Source organism: Equus asinus, chromosome 16, assembly GCF_041296235.1.
Source record: "Equus asinus isolate D_3611 breed Donkey chromosome 16, EquAss-T2T_v2, whole genome shotgun sequence".
In the NCBI taxonomy this organism is placed as follows: Eukaryota; Metazoa; Chordata; class Mammalia; order Perissodactyla; family Equidae; genus Equus; species Equus asinus.
The window spans coordinates 1,593,138-1,618,309 of NC_091805.1; the positions used below are offsets into that span (position 1 = coordinate 1,593,138).

The 25,172-nt window shown below is 41.5% G+C and overlaps 1 protein-coding gene and 1 long non-coding RNA gene across 4 annotated transcripts in view; one reads left to right on the forward strand and one right to left on the reverse strand.

The window, feature by feature from the left end:
• Window positions 1-25,172, forward strand: part of PATJ (PATJ crumbs cell polarity complex component) — a 309,336-nt gene that overhangs the window by 160,978 nt on the left and 123,186 nt on the right. For all 3 annotated transcript variants that reach the window (XM_044749519.2, XM_044749521.2, XM_014854688.3), the window contains exon 28: window positions 7,129-7,325. In XM_044749519.2, the coding sequence (XP_044605454.2) occupies window positions 7,129-7,325 (197 nt within the window). The remainder of the gene's footprint in view (window positions 1-7,128; window positions 7,326-25,172) is intronic.
• LOC139040368 (uncharacterized) lies at window positions 12,654-13,924 on the reverse strand. Its single transcript, XR_011494769.1, has 3 exons — window positions 13,807-13,924; window positions 12,872-12,932; window positions 12,654-12,792 (listed from the first exon to the last, which is right to left on the reverse strand). It is a non-coding gene; the product is annotated as an uncharacterized lncRNA (long non-coding RNA).

Below are 25,172 nucleotides of genomic sequence, written 5' to 3' on the forward strand. Positions count from 1 at the left end.
GACAGACAGACAAAACTCGGTTTGCATCCTTATTGTATGAGTCACTAACTGGGTGACCTTGGGCAAGTTATTTAACATCTCAGATCTTATTTCCCACATCTAGAATGCAGACGTGGTAATTCTGACCTGATAGAGTAGTTTTCAGCATGAAGGGAGAAATTTTATTGAAAGATTCAGCATAGTTTCTGCCACTTTAGCGGGTCCCCAGTAAATTATGAAGAAGGCTTGATCACCATCCAGGTATGCGCAGCCCCTTATTGTTATGGGATTTGCTTTTTCGCTGAGCTTTATTCTGTTGAGCTTACCTCCTTCTCCTATAAAAGTAATGATAATTAAAAGCAGTCAAGGAAAGCTGCATTAGTCATTTGTTAGTGTTTAGGCAAACCAAGTGGGAAGAAGTTGGATGCAGGATTATTGGAAATGTCGACTAAAATGAGGTTTGGGCCTGATGCAGTGGAAGGTGTATCTGACCGACAGATTGAGAGCTGGCTAGATTATCTGTGATATTCAGTGTCATTTGCAGACTTCAGTTGGTTTTCCTGACAACTCTGTGAAACAGATGGGTGACTTCAACTGCTGGTGTTTTTCTCATAGCTCTTGTCTCTCTGAATTATAAGTAGTTATATATGTGTGCTTGTCTCTCATGATAGATTTTAAGATCCTTGAAAACAAATTCCATAGAGTTCCATTTGTATCACAAGCCTGAAAAGAATTTGGATTCAATCAATATTTGTTAATTGAACAAATGGGATTATAGTCATGTCAGAACAAAACATTGGACAGAAAAATAGAGCTGCTGGTTTTAAAAATTCAGGATAATAAAGCTATACCTTAGTCCTTGATGGGATCCTGATAAGGGAACCAATTTTTTGAAGAGTCTTTTAAGCCTATAGATAGGTTTTGTGTGTGGCGGGGGCGGGGGGGGGGGCGTGGTAAAATATACATAAGAAAGTTACTGTTTTAACCATTTTTAAGTGTAAAATTCAGTGGAATTAAGTACGTTCACATTCTTGTGCAACTGTGACCACCATCCATCCTGAGAACTTCTTCATCTTCTCCACCTGAAGCTATAGAAAGGGTTTTAATTCTGCATTTGACTAGCACAGAGTTTTGTTTTGTTTTTTTTGTTTGTTTTTGCTGAGGAAGATTCACCCTGAGCTAACATCTGTGCCAGTCTTCCTCTATTTTGTATGTGGGTCACTGCCACAGCGTGGCTACCAATGAGTGGTGTAGGTCCAGGCCCGGGAACCAAATCTGGCCCGCCCAAGCAGAGTGTGCCGAACTTAACCACTAGGCCACAGGGCCAGCCCCTAGCACACAATTTTAAAGCCATCTCACTGGCCTACATGACATGGGGACAAACACTGATCCGGTGATGTGATTTCTCTGCACTTGCAAAGTTGTCCTGGGGACTCCTCCATATGAGTAACTCAGGGAAGAGATTTTGGGGGAGAGTGGAGCCAGCCCCTTCCTGCAGTGGTTCCTGCTGGAGGACTGCGTACCTGCTTCTGTCATGCCATCGTGGGGGAGCCATTGCTTCCTTCCTCAAGTCTCAATTTTCCTCAAGACAGACAAAGTTAAAGAAGAAAAGAGCAGCTTCATCACCAACTGAAGACTAATGTGAAACCTCAACACAACTAAATCCTGGAAACAAAATCATGGGTTTTTCCTCCTAACATATTTGGACCCCTGTGTCCCAGGAATTTTTAGGTAACATCCATTTTTAAGGTAAGCCCCATTTTACAAATAAGAACTCTGCAGTTCATAGAGGTTCAGGGATTGGTCCAAGGATCCAGTGGTGTCAAGTGCCTCAGCTGGGATTTGAACTGACTGCCAGCCCTCAGCCCTCAGTATGGCCGCTCTGCCACGAGGACGTGCTGATGAGAGATGCAGCATTCGCAGCACGATTGTGATGGAGCCGTATTTTACCAGAGGAGGATCCCTCATGTCATTGATCATCTGCATGCCTGAGTGGTTGAATATGTAGTTAGTGACTATGACGGCTGTTTTTTTCTCTGAAGGTTGAACAGGTAGAGGAGTTTTGAACCTGGAAGTCTTTCTGTATTAATACAACACCAAAGCCTTTCTCAGCATCATTTTTTTTCAGACCTCAGGGGCATTAAATATAACCCTTCCTCATGGTACATTGCCATCACTGGTCTGCTGGCGCCCTGTCCAATTTTCTTTGCTCCCTTTTATTTCTATTCCTTTCTCCCCACTATAATTCTAATGTGTTCAACATTTGTGTCTTTGTATACGCACTTCCAAAATATGATTGTGGTTTTTTGCACAGTAATCTTAATTTTCATAAATGGTATCACATAAATGATACTGACCCCATGCTGTTTTTCCTCCTTTTCATTCAGCACTGTATTAAAAATCTCTTTGTGTTACTGCTTCCAATTAATTGCTTCTGTCTGCTGATAGCGCACTGCAATGTCCATCCAACACCTTTCATCCATCTTCTCTCCCAGTGACAGGCACCCAGGTTACCACCAGCTCCCTGCTGTCTCAGTAGCGTTGTGATTAACGTCTGCCCATTGTCCCCTCGAGACTGTGTAAGAGTTCACTGGGATGTACATCCCCAAGGGTGGACTTGCTGGTGTGTAGAGCGTGTGTATGCTTATCTTGATGAAGTCGTGCCAGGCTGCTCTCTCAGGTGGCCCCACCGTCCAGCCCTCCCGACTCCAGAGCGGGAGTTTCCAGGGTCCTCCTGTCTCTGCTAAGGCTTAATGGTCCAGGTCTCAGATGGTTGCCAGTCTAATAGTTTAAACTGGGATCTCATTTTAATCTGCATTTCCATAATTATTGATGACTTTGAGCATTTCTTCACGTCTGTGACCCTTTTGAGTTTTACATCTTTTGACAAGATTTCTATTGGGGTTGCTATCTTTTTCTGCTTGATTTGTAGAAGTTCTCTGAATGTTAATTCCCTATTTGTTTTAGATGCTGCAAATATCTTTTCCTGTTGTATTTTCTATTTATAAATTCGAGTTCAGAAAGAATCTTCTAGTTTGTCAGCCGTTTAGGGGTAATTAAAAAGAATCTTAATAAATGTTATACCTTCTCAAATGCTTTTTCCATCTATTAACATCTTTCAGCTTTTCTGCTTTAGTTTATTAATGGGATGATTTTCATTGAAAAAATTTCTGATATTTAACTATCCTTGCATTCCTGGGATACAGTCTTCTTCATAATGTGTTCTTAGATTGAATCCTATGAAATTGCTATTTCTTAGGTCAGAAAATAGTCAAATATTGGCTATATCATAGAGGTCAAATTAAATATTTTTAACAAACTTGATTCAATTATCTTTTTTTTAAAAAAGGTTTTTGCATCTATAATCAAGATTAAAAAGACTATAATTTTTTTTCTTGATTTGTCTCTGTTTTTAAAATCAGAATCAGAATTCTACTAGCTTCAAAAAATGAGGTGGATAGCTTTTTTTTTTTCCTACATTTCCGTGTTCTAGAACAACTTACATAGGATAAAAATTCATGAAAATTAGAAATCTGATAGAATTCAAATGTAAAGATATTTAGGACTGGGGACTGGCCTGGTGGCATAGTGGTTAAATTCATGCACTCTGCTTCAGCGGTCTGGGGTTCACAGGTTCCGATCCTGAGTGCAGACCTACACACCACTCATTGGGCCATGCTGTGGCAGCATCCCACATACAAAATAGAGGAAGATTGGCACAGATGTTGGCTCAGGGCCAATCTTCCTCACCAAAAAAAGAAAAAGATACCTAGGACTGTGTTGGCTTTTTTTTTTTTTGAAAGAATATCCTTGGCTGTCATTTCAGTTTCTTTAATAATTACTGTTCTGTTGCGGTTTTACATTTATTCTTGCACTAAATGTGGCATTTTAAATTTTGAGGCATTTATCTGTGTCATGTAGATTTTAAAATGTGCCGGCATTTAGTTCACGTTGATATACTATCCATAATAATCTTATTTTTAAAAATCTGTGTGTAGTTATTTCCCCTTTCTAGTTCTGGAATTGATTTGTATCATCTATTTTTTTCCTTGATCGGTTTTTGCAGTGTTTGTCTTATTAATGTTTTCAAAGAACCAGGTTTTAATTTCATTAATCTTTATTGTAGCATTTTTGTTCTGTGTGTGGTTTAGTTTTGACTGGGGGCAATGGTTCTATTTTCATTAACAGATGCCCTTATCTTTACTATTTTCTCTCTTCTTGTTTCTTTACAATAACGAGGTAGCTCTTTTTCTAACTTCTTGGTTGTAATGCTTAATTTTTTTAACTTATTTTCCAAAAAATTATTCAAAATTATATATAGCCTTCTAAGTTCTTCTTTAGCTGTGTCTCAAGTTTGACATCTAGAATTATAATTTTTATTCAATTGTCAATACTATATTTCTTAATTTCCTGTATTATTTCCATTTTAGCTAACTAAAAGGGCTTTTAACTAACATTAATTCATTTCTAAACACAAGGGAATTTTAAAGTTATTTTGTTGTTAATTCATAGTTTATCATAGTCTTATTGCGCTATGTTCAAAGACACAGCCTTACGGCATTGACTCTTTGAGAGTAACTGAAGTTTCTTTTATGGCCCAAATCACAGTCTGTTTCTTTAACTGTTCTGTGTATGCTTCCCCAAAATGTGTACTTTCTGTCTGTCAGATATGGAGTTTTCTTATCTCTGATACCTTGAGCTCATTGTGTTGTTAAAGTCTTCAGTATCTTTTTTTTTTTCCTGAGGAAGATTCGCCCTGAGCTAACATCTGCACCAATCGTCCCCTGTTTTGTATGTGGGTTGCCACCACAGCATGACTGCTGACAAGGGGTGTAGGTCCACGCCCAGGAGCTGAACCCGGGCCGCTGAAGTGGAGTGTGCCAAACTTAACTGCTAGGCCACGGGGCCGGCCCCTTTGGTATCTCTTTTGAAAAATCTTTTTCTGCTTTATTGTTTTCTGAAAGGGATGCATTACAATTTTGGTTTTATTTTTTTTCTTAGCTGTTGTATCATTTCTTAACTGTCTTACCCTATAATCCAATAAACAAAGCAGGTGAAAGCATGATTGTTCTGGTTGGATCTGGCAGAAGAGGTCTTAAACCCAGTGTCCTCTCGAGGCCCCATCCCTGGGCCTTCCAGTCACCTCTGCAGAGTCCCTGAATTGGGATATTATTTCTGTAAATAATCTATGAATTAACCTTTTAACCTTAGACTTAGTTCTTATCACCCACCCGCTAACCCAGAGAACTTTCAGTTCAGCCAAATGGGCCCTCACATTCTCCTCCACCTCCACCTGCACATCTGCTTGTCCACTTCCATTCCACCTGCGGGATTCTTCTCACATGACCAAGTCCTGTGCCTTGTTCAAAGCTGCGCACATTCTTCGAGCCATGTCAGTTCTTGGAACCCTAATACCAGTTGTTGCTAGCACAATTCATTTAGTGTCATTCACTGAGCTAGTTCACTAATAGAGGAGTATTTATGGCGTGACCAGCACTTGCAGTAGTCAGAACTTCTGTTTAAATAGTTGTAGTTGTTTGATATTTTTTGTGATAATGTTTGCCGGCCCTGTTTGCTGTGAAGCATCTCGAGGGAAAGGCATGTCCTGTAGGTCTCTGTTCATTAAAGCACCTGCTTAGCATCTTGTTCTTGCTGTTGAACAACAAAAATACATTGAGTTTATTTACTTCATTGTTAATGTGGCTTAATTTTTTTCCGATATAGAGGACAGTTTTGTTACATTCTAAGTTCTTTATTTTGCTGTATTTTGCTAAATGTGTCCTTTATTGTTAATAGTAAGCTTTATCAGTGAAAATTCTTTAAGATTCTCTTCAAAATCCTTGTAAAGCAGACAAGGTTATTCTCTTTCTAAAATAAGCAGCCATTTATGGTTAATTCATTTAATGTAAATTTATGCGTAAAGTAGTTTTTACAAGTTTAAATTTGTGTACTCTTGTAAGGCGGTGTCTCTTAGGTGTCTCTTACAATGCACTAGGCTGTCTTCCTCCCCCACCCCCTAAAGATTAATTATTTGAGCTAAGCTTTCAATTTGCAAGGTTCCCTCTGAGGGCAGTCAGCCTAAGTCGAGCGTTCGACTGGCAGAGAGAGTTCCAGGACGGCCACAGCGTACTGACGTGTTACGCTGCTGCTGAGGCGACTGCGTTACCCCAGCGGTGATGGCAAGCCTCGGAGCCCCGGCAGCACCCAGGGCCTGAGCTGGTGCCGTGGGGGGCAAGACGTGCTCACAGCAGTATCATTTTCCTCCTTGGCCTGCCAGTGTGGTTTGTTGCACAGAACCAAGATAAGTGAAGCGCAGTCAGCCAGCTCCTAAAGTAGGTCATTTAGACCTTAGAGTGGAGGTGGCAAGGTGAGACACGAGGCGGAATAAAAGAGTCACAGAAGACTTATCAGCCATGAGCCACTGAGTCCTTTACTGTGTGTTTTATTTCATTTTCCCAACATCCATGTAGTGGGTATTATCCCATTTTACAGATAAAGCAGTAGAATTGCGTAGACATAAAATAGTGCATTAATTATTGGATGTTGACTAAGTGGTAGATTTGAGTATTGAATTCAGATCTGACAGCCAAACCAACATGCTCAATTCCTCTTGTTTTTAGTCGCATAACACACAATATTGTTTTGTACCCTTTGTATACTTTAAAGAAATGTAATTGTTCAGAAGTTAATTGTTGATTTTCTTTCCTACTGGACTGCAAGTCCATGAGAAGAGGAACCGTGTCTGTTTTGTGCAGCATGGTATCTCCAGGACCGAACACTTGTCTCATGCTCAGTAAATACTCTTTGCCCCACCCCCTCTTTTTTTTTGGAGAGGGGGTGGGGAGGCCGGGATTTCCACCACATTGTGTTGACTGTCTTAGTTAAGAACTTGGTGGGTGGACGGTCTGGGCCGGTCTGACCCTGGAGAATTAGAGAAGATGTTATGGGTGAGCCGACCTTCTTAGATGGGAATAAAATCATTTCCATCTGTAAACTGTGCATAAGGCTAGAAGACCTCAAGCACTTCATTCTCAAAAAGGGACCTTTCATTGTACAGGAATCGCAGTGAGGATGGGGAAGTGTTGATGTCTCTGTAACATAGATTCTGCAGCTCTATTTAAAATTTTTTTACCTTTTTTTTTTAAATAGAAAAAATTAGACAAAGATATGCAGACCTGCCTGGAGAATTGCACATTATTGAACTGGAAAAGGATAAGAATGGACTTGGACTCAGCCTTGCTGGGAATAAAGACAGGTCGCGCATGAGCATATTTGTGGTGGGAATTAACCCGGAAGGACCCGCTGCCACGGACGGACGCATGCGAATTGGAGATGAACTGTTAGAGGTGAGGGGCGTGTGTTCTTCGTTTCTCTTTGGGTGAAGTGAAAGGGATAATGTAAGTGGATAATGTAAGGAAAATGAGGGGAAGGAGGTTACTAATTATGTTTTCTTAAACTATTGAAAATCGTTTTCCAAAGCAAAAATGTAAATCATTTTGCTGCTTGCAGATGCTATTTGCTGCTTGAGTGAAAACCAGTCTGACAAAATAATTTAGGAGCCCTTAAGTAAAGTCTCATGGAAACATTTTAAAAGAATAGGGCTTGTTTTTAATATAAATTCCAAAATGTTCAAAACTAATTTGTGTATTAATCTAATATTGCTAGTGTTTATCAAAATTCTCTTTGGGTTTTGAACTGACCGTAAGTATGGATTTGTTTTTGTTGTTGTCATGTAGTTTTTGGGGAAGGTATTAAAGCCAACAAAACTTGGTGAGCTGGTTGTCAAGGATTGGTTAGTATCTGTGAAGCAGGTGATGGGGTTAAGGCCGCATAGGTTCCTTACTTAGGAACAGGGCAGAGATAAGAGAAGCTGAGGAGGTGACTGGTCCTCTGCTGGTTACTCTCTAGATGATTTCATCAATAATCTGCAAAGGTTATTCTTATTTTCCTAAACTGAAAGTCAGGGTTTCTGTTCTGAGTTTATCTTAGTTTGATACTCATTTGCTTGTTCAATCACTCATTCATTCAGCTAACATTTTTTGAGTGTCATTGAGAACTGAATGCAGAAGAAGAGATGAATACGTCCGGTCCCTTCATTCAGAAAGCTCACAGTCTAGAGGAAGAAAACAGACATGAAGAGATTGTTGCGCTACAAGATAAAAAATAATAATAACAGCTGATATGTACTCGATAGCAAACACAGCAACCTGTCTCACTGGCAAGCTCCCAGAGTAAACGATGGTGCTAGGATTCAGTGTCAGGCATTGTGACTTCTTGGCTCTGTGTTGACCAGTGTGCTCTGAGCCCTCGTGGATGCGATGCCCCAGCACCGCACGTTTAGGGAGCTGGGTCACCAGGCACCAAGCATCTGACTGCTCAAAGTGAGAGCTTGCTGATTTTGCATTTTACAGTTCCCTCTTCAGTCTACTCAGAGTAGAATCCACAGTCATCTGTAATTCGACTTGCCTGATAATATCTACAGCCCAAGCTAGTCAGACACAGCTGTCAGACCCTTAGTGTCCACCTGTTTTCCAAGCCCTGGCAGTTTCTCCCTGTTTAAAACCTGTTTCCACGAAGAGTCACTTCTGGAGTTACCTTTCTTGTCTTGTTCTTTTGTAAAGGAGCGTCAGGAAAGGGACTCACGTTGGGTAGTAGTACTGACTAACAGTCATTAAATAAATAAAAATTGCAGGGGACAGTATGTATTAACCAATGTAATTCATCACTGCAAGTTTATTTCCTCAGATGAGACTTAAGTGATGGTGGTGGTGACAATGATGAACATAAAGGTGGTTTACTGGCAGTAGCCAGCACCACGCCATGCGCACGCACGTTTGAATTCAGTGTTCGTAAGAGCCCTATATAGTGAGTAGCATCATTATCCCCATTTTATGGATAAGAAAACTGCGTAGCTTGCCTAATATCACAGAACTAAGGTACCAAGTTTTAGTAAGAACCCAGGCTTGCCAGACTCATAGATCGGTGCTCTAAGCACTGTGTCCCCCGTGTGCTTCTGCCAAGCCTCGTTTGTGCAGACCCCTGAGAATCCTGATTTACGATGCCCGATCTGTAGGGAATCGCGTGTGTCAGGTCACCCCACTGTGTTGTGCGCACACAAGTTTCCTGCCTTGCGAGGTGTGAAGGAATGTTCCCAAGGCTCTGATTGACAGCTCGAAGACTCCACGTTTGTGCTCTCGACCTCGTTAAGACTTGAGGTGGAATGGCCTATGGGATCCAGACCTGAGGGAGCATTGGTGCCTTGTTTCTCCGTCTGAAGTTTTATTGGGTGCGGGTAACAGACGAGCTGAGGCTGCGGGGTAATGAGTGTTGTGCAGGCCATGTGCAGAAGCCGACACTGTGTACACGGCTCGAGCTCTGGACTTGTAAGACCTGCTCTGACCTTTCCCAGTTCTTTCAGTTATTGGCTCCATTTCAGAAGGGGCGTAACGTAGTGCGTCGCACAGAGTTGACTGTTGGTTAAGTCACATTCCTCCCTCACAGACAGAGATGTTAGGTGTCTGTTGGCCAGGCTGGAGGCGGAAGAGCTCTCCTGGGTGAGAAGGAGCATTAACCTCTCGCCATATGGGACCCCTCCAGTTCCTGCCCTTGCCTCTGAGATTGGCCCTTTGTTGCTATTCAGCAACTTGATCTCCATTCAGAGAGGGGAAGAGCAAGAAGATCAAACCTGGCAATGAGTTAATCCCCTTGTACTCCCCACTGATTCTCCTGTTTAAAAAAAAGATAACAGATAAAAATATGTTGGGACACAGATGCCTGTGTCATATATCTTTGCCTAGCTGTTTATCTTCTCTAACCCTCAGTTACTTCCTTTATCAACGGAAATTATTTATTCATTCGCGCGTGTGGTATGTGCACCTGTCGTGTAGGAGGCAGTCTGTGAGCAGAGTGCTGGCTTTACCTGGGAGGGTGAGAGCCGCACCGCCTGCCCTCGTAGACCGTGCACTCTAGTGATGTCGCCTCGGCCTCAGAGGGTGTTGCTGTGAGAATTCATGAGAGAGGATTTGTCAAGTTCTGCACGGTGTCTGGCACAGAGTGACGCCGTAATGCATTTCAGCTGATGTTATCTATAAAATAATATTTTCATGTGGATTTGTGTATTTCATTCTCCTTAGTTTGCCTGCATTAATACACTTGTCTCTGAAGGCTTCTCCCAGAGGGCAGCCATCTTCTTCTTCCTCAGCAGCTCCGTGCGGCGTCTTGAAAAGCCGAGAGGATGGGAAATGCGCATACTGGATTTCTAAGCAGTTATAACCCATCTTCTCACGTGACTTTGGCTCTAGGTCAGGGATGACAGGGGGAAAAATTGTGTGGGAAACGTTTCCCTGGTTACTTTTTATAGCTGAGGAATTGAGGTTAGTTTTCATAGCTGATATATGAGGAATTTGTATAGAGCATGCTATCACATCCAGTGTGCTTTTAAACTGAGAACAGGAAATTGATTTGACCCTGAGTGCCAGGAGAGCTAACGCCAGCGTTCCCACAGCTGTTCTCGGGTGTTGCAGGGGCTCCACTGTAGAAGGACGCCGCGATATGTGGGCGGCTCTTACCTCGGGCCTCAGTGTGGCACTCACTAGGCTTCTGGGCGAGAGCACATCTTGCCTTTGCTCACCCACCCACAGTCCGTTTAACTTTGTGCTTTCTCTCCTCAGTTGAGGTAAAGCTATCATGTCTTGATTATTTTTGCAGCTCTACCATTTGCTCTTGTTATTTCTCATTGTCGCTTTGTTGTTGCTGTTATGTTGTTACTTTGCTCACAGCCTCCATTTATTAAGAGTTGATCTGAGTTTTAGACCATAAGATGAGGCTAACTTATGGGAGGTAGAAAAGAGAGTGGTCGAACGTACGTCGTGGCCTCTTTCAAGTCAGAAATTCTGCTTCTTTGTAGCGCCGTGTCCGGTTTTTGGCACGACATTCACCGCAGTTTTGTAGCCGTGGGACTGCATTGTCAGCGTGGGGGAGCAGTCAGCAAGTTCTCTCGACCGATGGCCCAGTTCCTGTATAAAGGAAATCTTGCGTTAAGCCCCCAGAAGAAAACGTGATTAGATCTCAGCTTCCTTATCCTTTACTGTGGTGCTAGTGTGGGGGTTCCGAATTAATTTCCAACGGCATTAGCATATAATTACCATGTAGACTGGAATGAGGCTTGCACTAGAGTGTTGGCTTTCCCTAAGCAATTAGTGCCAGAAAATACACAGGCCTGGGCATGGTGCTGTCAAATGAATATAGGGTTTATTTATACTCTTCCCTACGGTGCGAGTGTGGGAAGAGAGAGCGGATGGAGCTGTGTGGGGAGCTGGAGTGATGTGTCAGGTTGCAGAAGCAGCCGGAAGGAACAGCGTGGGTGGCACAAGAAGTGCGCAACTGATTGGGCTGGCACGAAGAGCTGTGTCTTGTCTGGCTCCCACACCCTTCCAGACTGACGAAGTCCATTCCCTGTGTAACATTTACCTGCAGGATAACCCAGATTAAATCTTGTTGTTTTTGCATGCATATAATGTGTTTGTTTCAGAACCATTAAAAATAAAAGGCATTTGGGGCCAGCCTGGTGGTCTAGTGGTTACATTTGCACACTCCGCTTCAGCAGCCCAGGGTTTGTGGGTTCAGATCCCAGGTGTGGACCTATCCACCACTCCTCAAGCCATGCTGTGGTAGCATCTCACATACAAAATAGAGGGAGATGGGCACAGATGTTAGCACAGGGCCCATCTTCCTCAGAAAAAGAGGAAGACTGGCAACAGATGTTAGCTCAGGGCCAATCTTCCTCACCAAAAATAAATACATACATACTTCCTGTATTTGCCAGGAGTTAAGACATAGAACTACAGATAAACTCAGATCTTACTATCTAGTATTTATGAGAGGAAAAACCTGAAACGATAGAAATTAAGTGGCTGCCCCGGGTACACGTAGCTGCTTCATGACAAGAGTCCTACCTAAGGGCCCTTCTCACTGCACCAGCCCTAACGGCTGATCCGTCACACTCTGTTTGTTGCCAGTGAATTATTTTTGAGATCTTTTGGAAGACTTAGGTGTGATTTGGAAGCACAGTGCAGTAGTCATAAACCACTAGCTTTTGTGCGTCCACAGGTGAGGTTCTTTCTGATTTGCCATCAGGAGCGTCTGTCATCTTAGATTGGCAGTGTTAGGTCCTCACCACACGGATGAGATTTTATAAAGTGTACTTCTGAGTGCAGTAATTACACCCTGGGAGACCTCGTGGAATAAAACGTCCCATTGTAGAAACACTGCTTTGAGGAAGAGAAGGAAGAGTGAAGGATTTCAAAATTGCAATAAAATTATTTTTCCTACAGTTTTATTAAGAGACAGGTTTATAATAGCTTAAAATGTGAAAATGAACTGAGCAAAGTTTTATTGTGGCAATGGTTTCATGAGTGTCAAAACGTATCAAACTTTACATTTTCAATATGTGATTTATTGTGTGTCTATTATATCTTAAGGTTGTTAAAAAATTGGTTGACCACACCTGACAAAAATAAATACAGTGGGCAGGTCCTGAACATGACCTTTCCGTGTGCAAAGCTAAAGGCACCCCATTTTGTGACTCTTGAAATAGCCTATAGCCTAATTCACCACTCTGAGTCAACGGAAGACGGTGGTGCCGGCTGAGTGGTCAGCCGCACGCGGGGACAGTGGTGGGAGCTCTGCTGCGTGTGCAGCATCTCGCTTTCTTCAGTGTGGTCCTCTGGTCATCGCAGCATTGCCACCAGTAGCTCTCTGAGTCTTGCTGAATCATCTTCCCTACATAATCCATCGTGTTGTATCCAGCTTGAGCTACAAAGAGACGTGCACGTTAGAGAACGTTGTGGGAGGAGGAGCTGCACTGGGAGTGGAGCCGACACTGAGTACTCACTATTTGTGAGGCCGTGCTGACTTCTTCACGTGCGTCCTCTCTGTCAGCTTTCACAACAACCCTGTGAAAGTCATGCTGTTTTAATCCCCATTTTACTGATAAGGAAACCGAGGCATAAAAGGGCAGAAACAACATGCAATACTGGTCTTTCTGACCCCAAAGGCTGTGTTCTGAAGTTCAGTTCTGGATTAAAGATTCTAGAAGGGAGAAAGCGAATCTCTCATCATTTTGTAGTTTTGGTAGATCCAGATTAATGCAGTCAATCCAGTACTAATTTAAAATATCTGAGTTAGTTTCTCACAATACCATTCTGTGTTACTCTTTTTCTCTTAAAATTTAATTCCACTTTGAATTCATTAAGAGAAGAATGCTAATCAGTGAAAAAATACCCATCTCTCAAGAACCAAAGAAGAAAAATAATCTGTTTTGAGTCTGTTTATTCTTGCCCAATTTGAGAGCTTCTAAACTTCATAATTTAAAAGCTTCCCCCTTAGCACCATTACAGAAAAGTTTTATTTTCAGGTTGCGGGAAATACTGTGTGCGCCCAGCTCACACTGGATGATCTCATTCTTCTCTGTGTTCCCTGCAGGGAGCTTTGGGTTCTATTTCTGCAATTTTTGTTTCTGTCTCTAGCTTGTTGGGGGAAGAGTTTTGAATTATTTAGTCATACTTCATTGTCCTTATGCCACTGAAATACTTAGGCTAAAAATCTATGTTCTTCCTGATCTCTTAGAGGAATGAAGTCGTTTCATTTCATTATTGCCCTACAGAAGCTTTATGTGGGATCTCTACAGTGAGCCACGTTATCTTAAATGTCGGAGAGAAAGTACCATGAAAGCAGAAAGTAAAAAATGAAGACGATTGGAGAAACTTAGATTGCTGTGAAAAAATACAAAAATAGGGATAGAGAATGTGTGCTGGGGAAGAGACTTGCCGTTTGGAAGGGATGACTGGTTTTCAGCAGAGCTGCTGGAGGCTCTCCTGCAGTTTTCCTCAGGTCTCATGAGCCGCGTTGGGCTGGTTCCCCCGCTTCGTGCCCTCCTGTCTCCAGGCTCCTCCCCACTTCCTCGTGGGTCACCGTGACCCAACTGGAATGCAGTCTGGGAAGATATGCTTTTAGATTACAGAGAAGGATTTTCTTATATCAGCCTCAAGATATAATTTATTTTTGTATTTTGCTTTATTTGCACAAGAGAAATTTCTCACAGTCACTATGCAATCATAAGGCACAAAGCCTGAAAGAAAACTGTTAATGCAATTCGTATTCCAAATTTGACTAACAATAGCAAACAGCTGTTGAAACTCATCAAAAATGTGGTTGTGTTTGTGTGTTTTCATTACAGTTTTTAAGAAGTAGGCCTAAAATCAATAATCCAATCTGAAAATCAGATGTTCTACCCAAAACAGTAACCATGAGCTTATTTCTCATTATTTTAAGTCAGGAAAAATTGTTACGTGTCGAACCTCCCCCCCGCCCCACTAATTTCCTAAAATATAGCTAAAATACAATAAAAATAATTATTATAGGTTACACATAATCATGTTAAGATGTAAAGTGTCTAATATCACATCAGAATCAGCAAATGATGTGAGTGCTGACACACAGTAGCTCGCGTCCGTGACGTGGTTTTTGATGCTCCCCCAGCGTCCACCGCACGTCCTTGCTGATGCTGAGTCTGTGGCTCAGGATGTCTCCCTGTGATTCGTTCTTGGAAGGCAGCTTGGGACTTCCCGCACAACGTTTTGTTTAGAATGTTTTACTTTGTGTTAGGAATGTGGATATAAATTTTTCCTGTATAAACATTTACTGGAAAATATTGAGAGGATATGTAGACCTTATGAAGTATGAGTGTGTATTAAAAATCAAAAAGCGTTCTATCAGGAAAACTTTATCTGGGGATGGAGACCCTTACATGTTTTTTCTTCCTTTTGCAAAAACTTTTATTATGGTTATTTTTTAACATCTACAAAGTAAACAGAACAGTACACTGAAATGCTTCTGTGTAGCCGTCACGTGGTCCCATGGTTACCAGCACCCTGCCATTTGTGCAGCCCTCTACCTCCCTGTGCACACCCCTCAGCTGTTACTATTTCTCTAGTTCTGGGTGTGGTGACATTTACAGAAAATGAAGTGCACAGATTTTATCTGTGCAATTTTGACAACTGTATACACCTGTATGACCCAGACATCCATCATTTCCACCTTCCCAGAAGCCCTTCTCACGTGCTTTCCCGGTGGAACCTCCCACCCCCATCCTGGGAGGCAGCCGCTCCATTGGTTTTTGGGTTTTTTAACCTTTGATTAGTTTTTCCTGCTCTAGAACTTCCTATAAATGAGCTCGTGCAGTATGTACCCTTTTGTGTCCAGCTTCTTTGACTCAGCATGTCTGAGTAGTTCACTGTGTGTCTTAGTTGTTGCATGTATGAGTAATTTGTTCCTGAATAGTATTCCACTATATAACTGTACCACAATCTGTTTGTCACTTTGCCTGTGGATTTTTTCCGGAATTTTGACAATAGTAAATAAAGTTGCTATGAACATTCATGTGACAGGTCTTTTTGAAGACAAATATTTTCCTTTCTCTCAGGTAAATATTCATGATAAATTACTGGGGCACAGGGAAGTTGTGTGTTTAATTTAAAAAGAATCGACCAACGCTTTCCCCCAAGTGGTTGGGCCATTAAACATTCCCGCAGCAGTGTGCGTGTGTTCTGGTTGTCCCACATCCTTAGCTGCTCTGCTGGGTCTGTAGTAGTTCCTCATTGTGGCTTTAATTTGCATTTTCCTGATGACTCATCATGTTCAGCATCTTAGCTACCATTCTGATAGATTCTTTTATAGAGTGTCTATTCAAGTCTTTCCTCATTTTTGATTAGGTTGTTTGTCTTTTTATAATTGAATTGAATATAGGAGTTCTTTATGTGTTCTGGATACTAGTTCTTTATCAGATTTATGATTTATGGATCTTTTCCCTCAATCTGTGGCTTGTTCGTTTTCTTGATGGTATCTTTTTACATACAGAAGTTCTTAGTTTTTTGTTTTTGTTTTGGTGAGGAAGATTGGCCCTGACCTAACATCCATGCCAGTCTTCCTCAATTTTGTATGTGGGACACTGCCATAGCACAGCCACTGATGAGCGGTGTATAGGTCTGTCCCTGGGATCCAAACCCACAAACCTCAGGCCACCAAAGCAGAGAGCAGGAACTTAACTACTACGCCACCAGGCCAGCCCACAGAAGTTCTTAGTTTTGATGAAATCTTATTTATTCATTTTTTCTTTCATAGTTATTGTCCTAGCTAAGAATCTTGGCCTACCTCCAGGTTGCAACAATATTCTATTTTTCATTCTAAAAACTTCATAGTTTTAGCTTTTCTGTTTAGTTCTAGGATCCATCTTGTATTAATTTTTGCATGTGTGAGACAGAGGTTGAGGTTTATTTTTTCTTTGTGAATATCCAGTTGTTCCAGCACCATTTGTTGAAAAAGACTCTTCTTTCCCGTTGAATTCCTTTGCACCTTTGTAAAAAATCAAATGACCACATAACTGTGTCTGTTTTCAGACTCTCAGTTCTCTTCTGTTCTTCTGTTTTTCCTTTGTGCCTTGATTACCACATTGTTGTAGCAAGTCTTGAACTCAGATTGTGCCAAGTCCTCATTTGGTTCTTATTTTTCAAAATTGTTTTGGCTGTTATAGGTCCTTTGAATTTCCGTGTGAATCTTGGAACCAACTTTTAAATTTATATTTTTGGAGAAAGCCTGCTGATGTTTTGATTGAGGTTGTATTCAATCTATAGTTTAATTTAAGAGGGCTAAACATCGTAACAATATTGAGTCTTCCAAATTATGAATGTGGTATCCCTCCGTTTAATTGTTCGTCTGCATTGTTTCGTAATTTCCACTGTAGGACTTTTGCATTTTCAGTGAAGTGTATTCCTCTGTATTTTATATTTTTCCGTGCTCTTATAAGTGAAATTTTAAAAAATTCTCCTTTATTGCTGGTATACAGAAATACAGTTGATTTTTATATATTTGTATATTGACCTTGTATCCTATAGTCATGCTAAATTAGCTTATTAGTTCTAGTTGTTTTCTGTTGATTCTTTAGCATTTTCTAGAGGTAAACAATCATTTCATCTGTGTATAGGGAGTTTTATTTCTTCCTTTTTAATCTTTATGACCTTTTGTCCTTTCTTCCTTTTTGCTCCCCTCCTGCCCTTTTTCTGTTTTGTGTTTTTTTTTGTCCCCAATCTCAGAGGAAAGGCCTTTAGTGTTAGATGATTAAATAAGATCTTAGCTGTAGGTTTTCATCGGTACCCTTGATCAAAATGAGGAAGTTCCCTTACATTTTTAATTTGATAAGTGGTTTTTTTTTTTAATCAAATGTGGCATTGTATTTTGTCAAATGCTTTTTCTGCACTATTAAGGTTATCCGTATACTTTTTTTTTTTAAGATTTTATTTTTTTTCCTTTTTCTCCCCAAAGCTCCCCAGTACACAGTTGTATATTCTTCGTTGTGGGTCCTTCTAGTTGTGGCATGTGGCACGCCGCCTCAGCGTGGTCTGATGAGCAGTGCCATGTCCACACCCAGGATTCAAACCAACGAAACACTGGGCCGCCTGCAGCAGAGTGCGCGAACCTAACCACTTAGCCACAGGGCCAGCCCTAGGTTATCCGTATATGTTTTTAAATGAAATTTAAATACAACACAAAAAGACACTGACTTATGGGGTAGTCAGACCCCTTATCATAATATTGAAAGTCCTTCAACAGATGTCCTTAACTCCCTTTCCAGCTTCTGCCACTGCTTCTCCCCTTCTCCCCTTCTCCCCTTCTCCCCTTCTCCCCGTGGTCCTGCCATACTGAACGCTTGACCTCAGTGTGAACGTGCATTTCCCTGGTTCCCTCTTTGCACGTGTGTTCTATTCGGTGTACTTCCACAGGTGTCTTTAGGACCCAGCTCATCTGTTTCAGCACAAGTTCATGTCATTTTTTTATTATCCTAAATAAAAACTCTCATTTAGATCTCTCATCTCTTCTTCCTATAGGTTTTTTGAAATGTTTATTAACTCCAGGTAATTGACTTGAAATTCAAAAGTAAGGATGACAGAATGGAAAAATAAGTATTTTAGTTTTTATTTGTTGAAAATGTACTATTTTGTGTAAGAGAGATGGCTTCTAATACTAGATATGTTTTTAATTAACTGTTTTTCTTGGATAAGTCCCTTCATCTCTCTGATCATCTCTTAACTGTAAAATGGAAGAAAAGTCAATAATATCTTTAAGAACCTTTCAAACTTCATGTCTTTTGATTCCAGGATATAAATTTTTTGCTTCTCAAACTTCAGCATTTCTGATCTCTTTTCTGGGGAACATGAAAGCTATAAATCCTTTCTCAGAAATTTTGCCAAATAAATCTCCTCAGCCCTGTAAGTTGCTCTCAAGAAAGCTGCGTGTCAGAATCGTAGGACAGCTTCTCCCCTGCCCGTGAGGTGGGGCCCTGAAGGCGGAGCCCAGCGCTTTGTGAAAGTTCCCTGGTGGATATGTGCTATAAATCTAAGGCTTCTAGATGTGAATTTTTGCTCTTGTCATAGGAGAATGTTAACAAAAGTACCAGGAACCTCTGTAACCTCACTGTAGAAGCATTTGCTGTTCAGTGCAGATTACACAACAGTTGCGTGAAATAAGATGGTATGCTCAGTGATAAAATGAGCAATTTGGGGGGCTGGCTCAGTGACGTAGTGGTTAATTAAGTTCACGCATTCCACTTCTGTGGCCCGGGGTTCACGGGTTCAGATCGCAGGCATGGACTTACGCACCCCTTATCAGGCCATGCTGTGGCGGCATCCCACATACAAAATAGAGGAAGATTGGCACAGATGTTAGCTCAGTGACAATCTTCCTCACCAAAAAAAAAAGGCAAAGGAGAGTTCTTTGCGCACTCTGTAGTACTTCCTGCTCTTCGGTTTGGGTCTCTGTCTCCATCCATCTCTTCTAAATGCCAAGGGAGTGGGGTTGGCCTAGACGTAGGGGATTTGGCTGCAAAAATGTGCAGGCAGATAGGATGCTTTCTCAGCTAAAGGCCCAAAAGTTTGCACAATATTTAAATATCACAATTTAAAATTATTTTGAGTCTCTAAATTTTATTATCTATCCTTATTTATGTTTCTGGCTATGACTCAAAAGTGTTAGGTTAGAAAATAGATTTTAATTCTTATTGATTCCTTGACATAGTGAGTTATAAAAGTGTTGCTTCTTATTGCTGTTTTTCTCTTTTTTAACTTATACATTATACCTTTTTTACATGTTTTTAAAGGAACATGTAATCATAAAAAATTCTAATTGTACAGGTGAAAGTAATAATCTCCCTTTTAGCTCTGTAATGTTGCTCTTCCAGAAGTAACCCCTGTCCACCCACCATCCCTCCTGTTGGTCTCACACATCTGTGCAGACGGATTTTATAATATACAGAAACAGAATCTTCTCGTAAACCACATTTTCCATGTCAGAACAAATAATACTGTAACAAACTGGTATATATGTCTTTGTGTAATTGTTTGACTAAATTGGTGGCATAAATTATATCAAATTATCTTTCTTTAGTGTTACACAAGTTTTCCGCCCCACTAACAGTATATAAGAGAGACTATTCCCCGCAAAGCCGGCAAACCCTGGATATTATCAGACCTTAGCCAACCTCACAGGTGTACTTTTTCTCATTGAAAGAAATTCTTCACATGTATGTCATACATGTACACACAAGGAAGTGACTGAGAAATTGGGGCTATCCTCTGGGGAGGCATAGTTTTAAAGCTGACACTTGAATTGGATTTTTCCCTGGCTTGACCACTGTGCAGAGTTTGGAATGAGAATTGGATGCTGGGGGATCTTCTGGAGAGGGTGGGAGGTGGTTGGGGATGGGGTGGGGGTAATTAGGATGAATATTAAGCAAAGTAGCAGGCATCCCATGGCATCAAGTTGGACATACGTGTCCCCATTCCTGAGGCCCCATGCCTACGGAAGACGCTTTGGGACTGGGAGACCAAGTTTGGATTCTGACTCTGCGCTGATTTCCCTGGAAGCCGTGTGCAAGTTGCGGAGTTTGTGAGTCTCGTGTCCTCTTACAGAGTTCACGGGCGCCTGCCTGTCGTGTGGAGCAGGGGGACATGCCCGACGCCATGGGGGTGTACTTTAGATGCAGTTAAAGGCACAGGACATAATCTTGCCTCTGCAGGACTGACACACTGGCGAGTTTAGTGTTTAGAAAGGAAAGAAGCTGGGGTTGGAAGGAGGGGAGGTGGGGGCGTTGATCCCTTTGATGACTGCTTGGGTTTGTGGCTTTGTCTGTAGAAGCAGCACGGAGAATATTTTGAAGGCAAGAGAAACTTCTGGTAACAGGGAATTAGAGCATTTGCATGCAAGAGGCACACATTAAGCTGGGCATCGTCTGGGGAGTCTTTGCTGAGGTACTGATGTCTTGGAAGGAGGAATTCCGGGCCACTGGTCATCGAGTCCTGTTTACTTATGTGACTGACGATCTCACTGCCAGAGTCAGCTGTCGTGGCTCGGCCGCCCGGGAGGACATGCTCCCCTGCAGTGGTTCCGGGCTGTTGGGAGGCTGAGGGTCCTTCCCGTTGCTGTTCCTTCCCACACCCTGAAGGTGACAGGGATTTACCCACAGGCACTGCCTCATCTCATAAAGAACCGCCTGGAGCAACTGCGGCGAGGTCTACAGAAGCTCTAAAAATCGGAGCAGCACGTAAGCACGCTTCTCTGCTCACCTCCTTCAAGTCAGTAGTTTTCAAAATTGTCAGCATTTAGGATTCAAAAGAATATCTCACTATTTTCCTAATATATCAAATTTAGAAAGATGTGAGCTATATGTTACTATTACTTTGCCTTTAGAAGGTATTTCGCTTTAATTAGTTTGAGAGAAAATAAACATCTCACGCTTAAGCCTTTTCAATGAACATGTTCTTTTGGGAACATTGGACTTCACGAGAAGTAGATTAAATCGAAGTTGCCGGAGGCCTCATTTTGGCACTGCACCGATTAAACTGAGTCCTTAAAACCTGCTCCTTGCCCCAAAGTATTAAGATATCGGAGCTTGATGTATATTATTTTGTTGTTTTGAGAAAAAAATTAATACACTAATTTATTCAGAAATGTTTCCCCCTTCTGGTGAGGTCGTGTTTTCCTGGGCGTCGTTCCGGTCCTCTTCCTGTTCCGTCCCTGTCCTCGGTGCCCCTCCCACTCCAGTTCTCCAGTCTGCAAACTGGCGCCGTGCTTGGGAAGTGAGGACCACCCTTTATGGGGGCTGGTGCCCAGGGTTTTTGGAAAGGGAAGATATTCTACAGTGCATGGGTCTCTGGACAGGGCCTGGTTGCCTCTCTCCTCAGTTAGTCTCCTTCCTCCCGAGAGGGCCGTACTGCATCACCTGTGGTTCCTAGAAGGGACTGGGCGGCTTCATCCTGCAGGTCTTTTCACATGCTTTTCCCAGTCCTGGTGCGCACCTGCCGCTCGGTCCCCCGTGCCTGCTCCTCCAAACCAACCCACGGCTCCAGGAAGAGATATCCCTTCTTGCTTTGTGCCCACATCCATCAGGTGGCAGTGCGATGATTTGGTCCCAAGACTGTCACTTATTAGAGTACCAAATGCTTGAGGGCAGGGACCATCTCTGACTGACTGAAGTAATTCCTACAAAGAGACTTTCAGAGAATCTGGTGTCTGAAACTTACTTACTGCTTGGTACATGCTAGCTGTGGGGATGGTGGTGATGAAAATTTCTGTATCCTCATCACGTGCACAATGACTGTTGAATAAGTGAATAAATCGATAGGCATAACACGTATCTATTATACTTTTACTAGAATATTTCTTGGTCTGGAGCTTCTATTTTGCGAGGCCCTATTAATTGGATTTAAAATTCCATAAGATTAAAAATGGGTTATTTATCCCATGTTTTTTTTTTTTTCTACCGCAGGTAAATACCCTTAGGAATGTTTTCTAATTATTAACAGGACAGGCTTTTGGACTCAAATAAATTTGGCTATAAATACTGGCTCTAGACACATGATATTGGTCAAATTCCTTGAGCTCACTTCGCCTCAGTTTCTCTGTCTGTATAATGAGTAATAATGCACCCTCCACTGGTCTGTGTGAGACTTAAATTCTGTATTCAAGGCGTGTGTGTGTGCACGTATGTCTTGTGTATTGTAAGCATTTATTAAATGATATTATTCCAGAGTAGTTATAAAATATCAGTGTAGAAAAACAAACTGGAAGTCACCTTAAATCCCAGCGTTGGATACTGTTGCTGTTGACCTCTGGTAGAGACACTCGAGCTTTCTTTAGACTCAGACAGAAACTTCTACGTCAACGAAAATAATGTGATAAATAGATTACGTGCTACTTTGTCACTTAGTTTTTTCACTCAGTAATGCCACCTTTTTATGGCAGTGGATCTGCACCGATAGCACCCGCCTTCACCTTCTTTTAATGGACAGTTTTCCATTTATTGATGTACGATGGCAAATATAATAAACCTTTTGTTGATGAATGTATCGTTTTCCATTTTTTCTCTATTATGAGTGTGGCTGTGGTAGGTGTTTTCATGCCTGGGTTTGGGTTTTTTCTTTCTGAGGTAGCATTGGTTTATAAGGTTATATAAATGTCAAGTGTACATCATTATATTTCCGTTTCCTTGTTGACTGCATCGTGTTCACCACCGAAAGTCTAGTTGCCGTCCATCATTATACGTATGTGCGTGCCCCATCGCCCCTTTCACCCTACCCCCGCCGTCTTCCCCTCTGTAATCACCAGTCTGTTCTCTGTATCTATGTGTCTGTTTATCTTCCACATATGAGTGAAATCGTATAGTATTGGGCTTTCTGCATCTGACATTTCGCTTAGCATACTACCCTCAGCGTCTATCCCTGTTGTCACAAATGGCAAGATTTCATCTTTTTTATGGCTGAGTAGTATTAGTATTCCAGTGTGTGTGTGTGTGTGTGTGTGTGTGTGTGTGTGTGTGTGTGTGTGTGTCACGTCTTTATCCTTTCATCTGTTGATGGGCACCTTGGTTGTTTCCAAGTCGTGGCTATTGTGAATAATACTGCAGTGAACATGGGGGTGCATACATCTTTTTGAATCTGTATTTTCGTGTTCTTTGGATAAATATCCAGAAGTAGAATTGCTGGATCATATGATGCTTCTATTCTTAATGTTTTTTTTTGAGGAAGATTAGCCCTGAGCTAACATCCACTGCCAATCCTTCTCTTTTTGCTGAGGAAGACTGGTCCTAAGCTAACATCTGTGCCCATCTTCTTCTACTTTATATGTGGGATGCCTGCCACAGCATGGTTTGGTAAGCGGTGGATAGGTCCACGCCCAGGATCCAAATCAGTGAACCCCAGGCTGCCAAAGCAGAGCGCATGAACTCAACTGCTATGCCACTGGGCCAGCCCCCTCTATTCTTAATTTTTTGAGGAATCCCCATACTGTTTTCCACAGTGGCTGCACAAGTTTGCATTCCCACCAGCAGTGTGTGAGGGTTCCTTTTTCTCCACATCCTCTCCAACGCTTGTTATTTCTTGTCTTGTTAATTACAGCCATTCTGACAGGCCTAAGTTGATATCTCATTGTAGATATCATTTGCATTTCCCTAATAATTAGTGATGTTGAACATCTTTTCATGTACCTGTTGGACATCCATATATCTTCTTTGGAGAAAAATCTATTCAGATCCTCTGCCCATGTTTTAATGGAGTTGTTTGGTTTTTTGTTGTTGAATTGTAAGAGTTCTTTATATATTTCGGGACATTAACCCCTTATTTGACACCCAGGTTTTTAATGTTTTCAGGATAAATTCTTAGAAATGAAATTGTTAGATTAAAAATTAACCTATAAAAAGATTCATCAAGTTATAAATACTTACTATTTGTTTGTTTTTTCCTGCTTGTGTGTTATACTCAATAAAAGAGTATATTAGAGAAAAAAAAGTTACCCTATAGATTCTGCTGTCTTGAAATGTAAAATGTAGGATATATTCAAGAGTGAAGTCAGGAGGACTCTCAGATCTCATTATCAGCCCTTCCAGTCGCCTGAATTGCAGCTCAGTTCTTTAGCGATAACTTGTCGCTGCTCGTGATGAATCCTTCTCCTTTAATAAAGCTCATGCAGAGGAGCTGTTGCTGAATATAACATATCACAACATATTCGAACCTCAGGCAAATCTGTTCCTTGAACTAAGTTTTAATTTTTGTATAATTAATATTTCTAATCTGAACTTAAGTAAATTGTTTTACTCCAAATTTGGTAAGTTTTTTGAATGGATTCAGCTGAGCCACTCTCCAGCATGAATTTATATTCATGTTCAGTTGAACTATGGAAAATTAGGAGGAGTTGAAAATCTATCTCTTCATGATATTTTTGAATAATTAATTTTATTGAAACAAATCTCAGAGACCTCTAAAGTGAACATTTATGTAGTATAACAGAAGGATTTACTTTCCCTGAATCTTTGCTGGAGTAACCCTAATTCTACTTCTATAAATTATAAAATATTGCAATTAAGTATCCTGTCTCTGGTACCTAAATATACAGAGTTTCCCTCAAATAAGTGTATATATTTTTTTTCCACTACAGTAGCAGAAACCAACCCATGAGGGGAAATATGAATCACAATGAAAACTCATTAAAATATGACATAACTTTTACAAATACAGATGTTTCTCATTTGGTTCTGTTGTCTTCAGTATCTAGAGCTGCTATAATTTTCTCCTGAATGATGTTTCATTGCACTGGAAATTCAGAACTTAGGAAAAGATGAGCTAACTTACCTGTGATGAAATGTTGGTGACTTTCTGGGACCAGGGATCATGGAGCCGAGATAGAAGTTACTGACCACGTGGAGGATCTCTGAAGGCCCATTGTCAGGAGTCAGAAGAGGAAGCCAAACACAGATAAGAAAGCCAGAACTGTAGATAAGAGCATAGAAAGCTCCTGTGGACAGAAAGCCTTCATTTGGGGCCGGCCCAGTGGCACACCGGCTAAGTGCACACGTTCTGCTTCGGCGGCCCGGGGTTCGCCGTTTCAGATCCTGGGTGTGGACATGGCACCGCTTGACAAGCCGTGCTGTGGCAGATGTCCCACGTATAAAGTGGAGGAAGTTGGGCACGGATGTTAGCTCATGGCCAGCCTTCCTCAGCAAAAAAAGGAGGATTGGCGGCAGTTAGCTCAGGGCTAATCTTCCTCAAAAAAAAAAAAAAAGCCTTCCTTTGTCTCTCTCTTCTTTTTTTCCT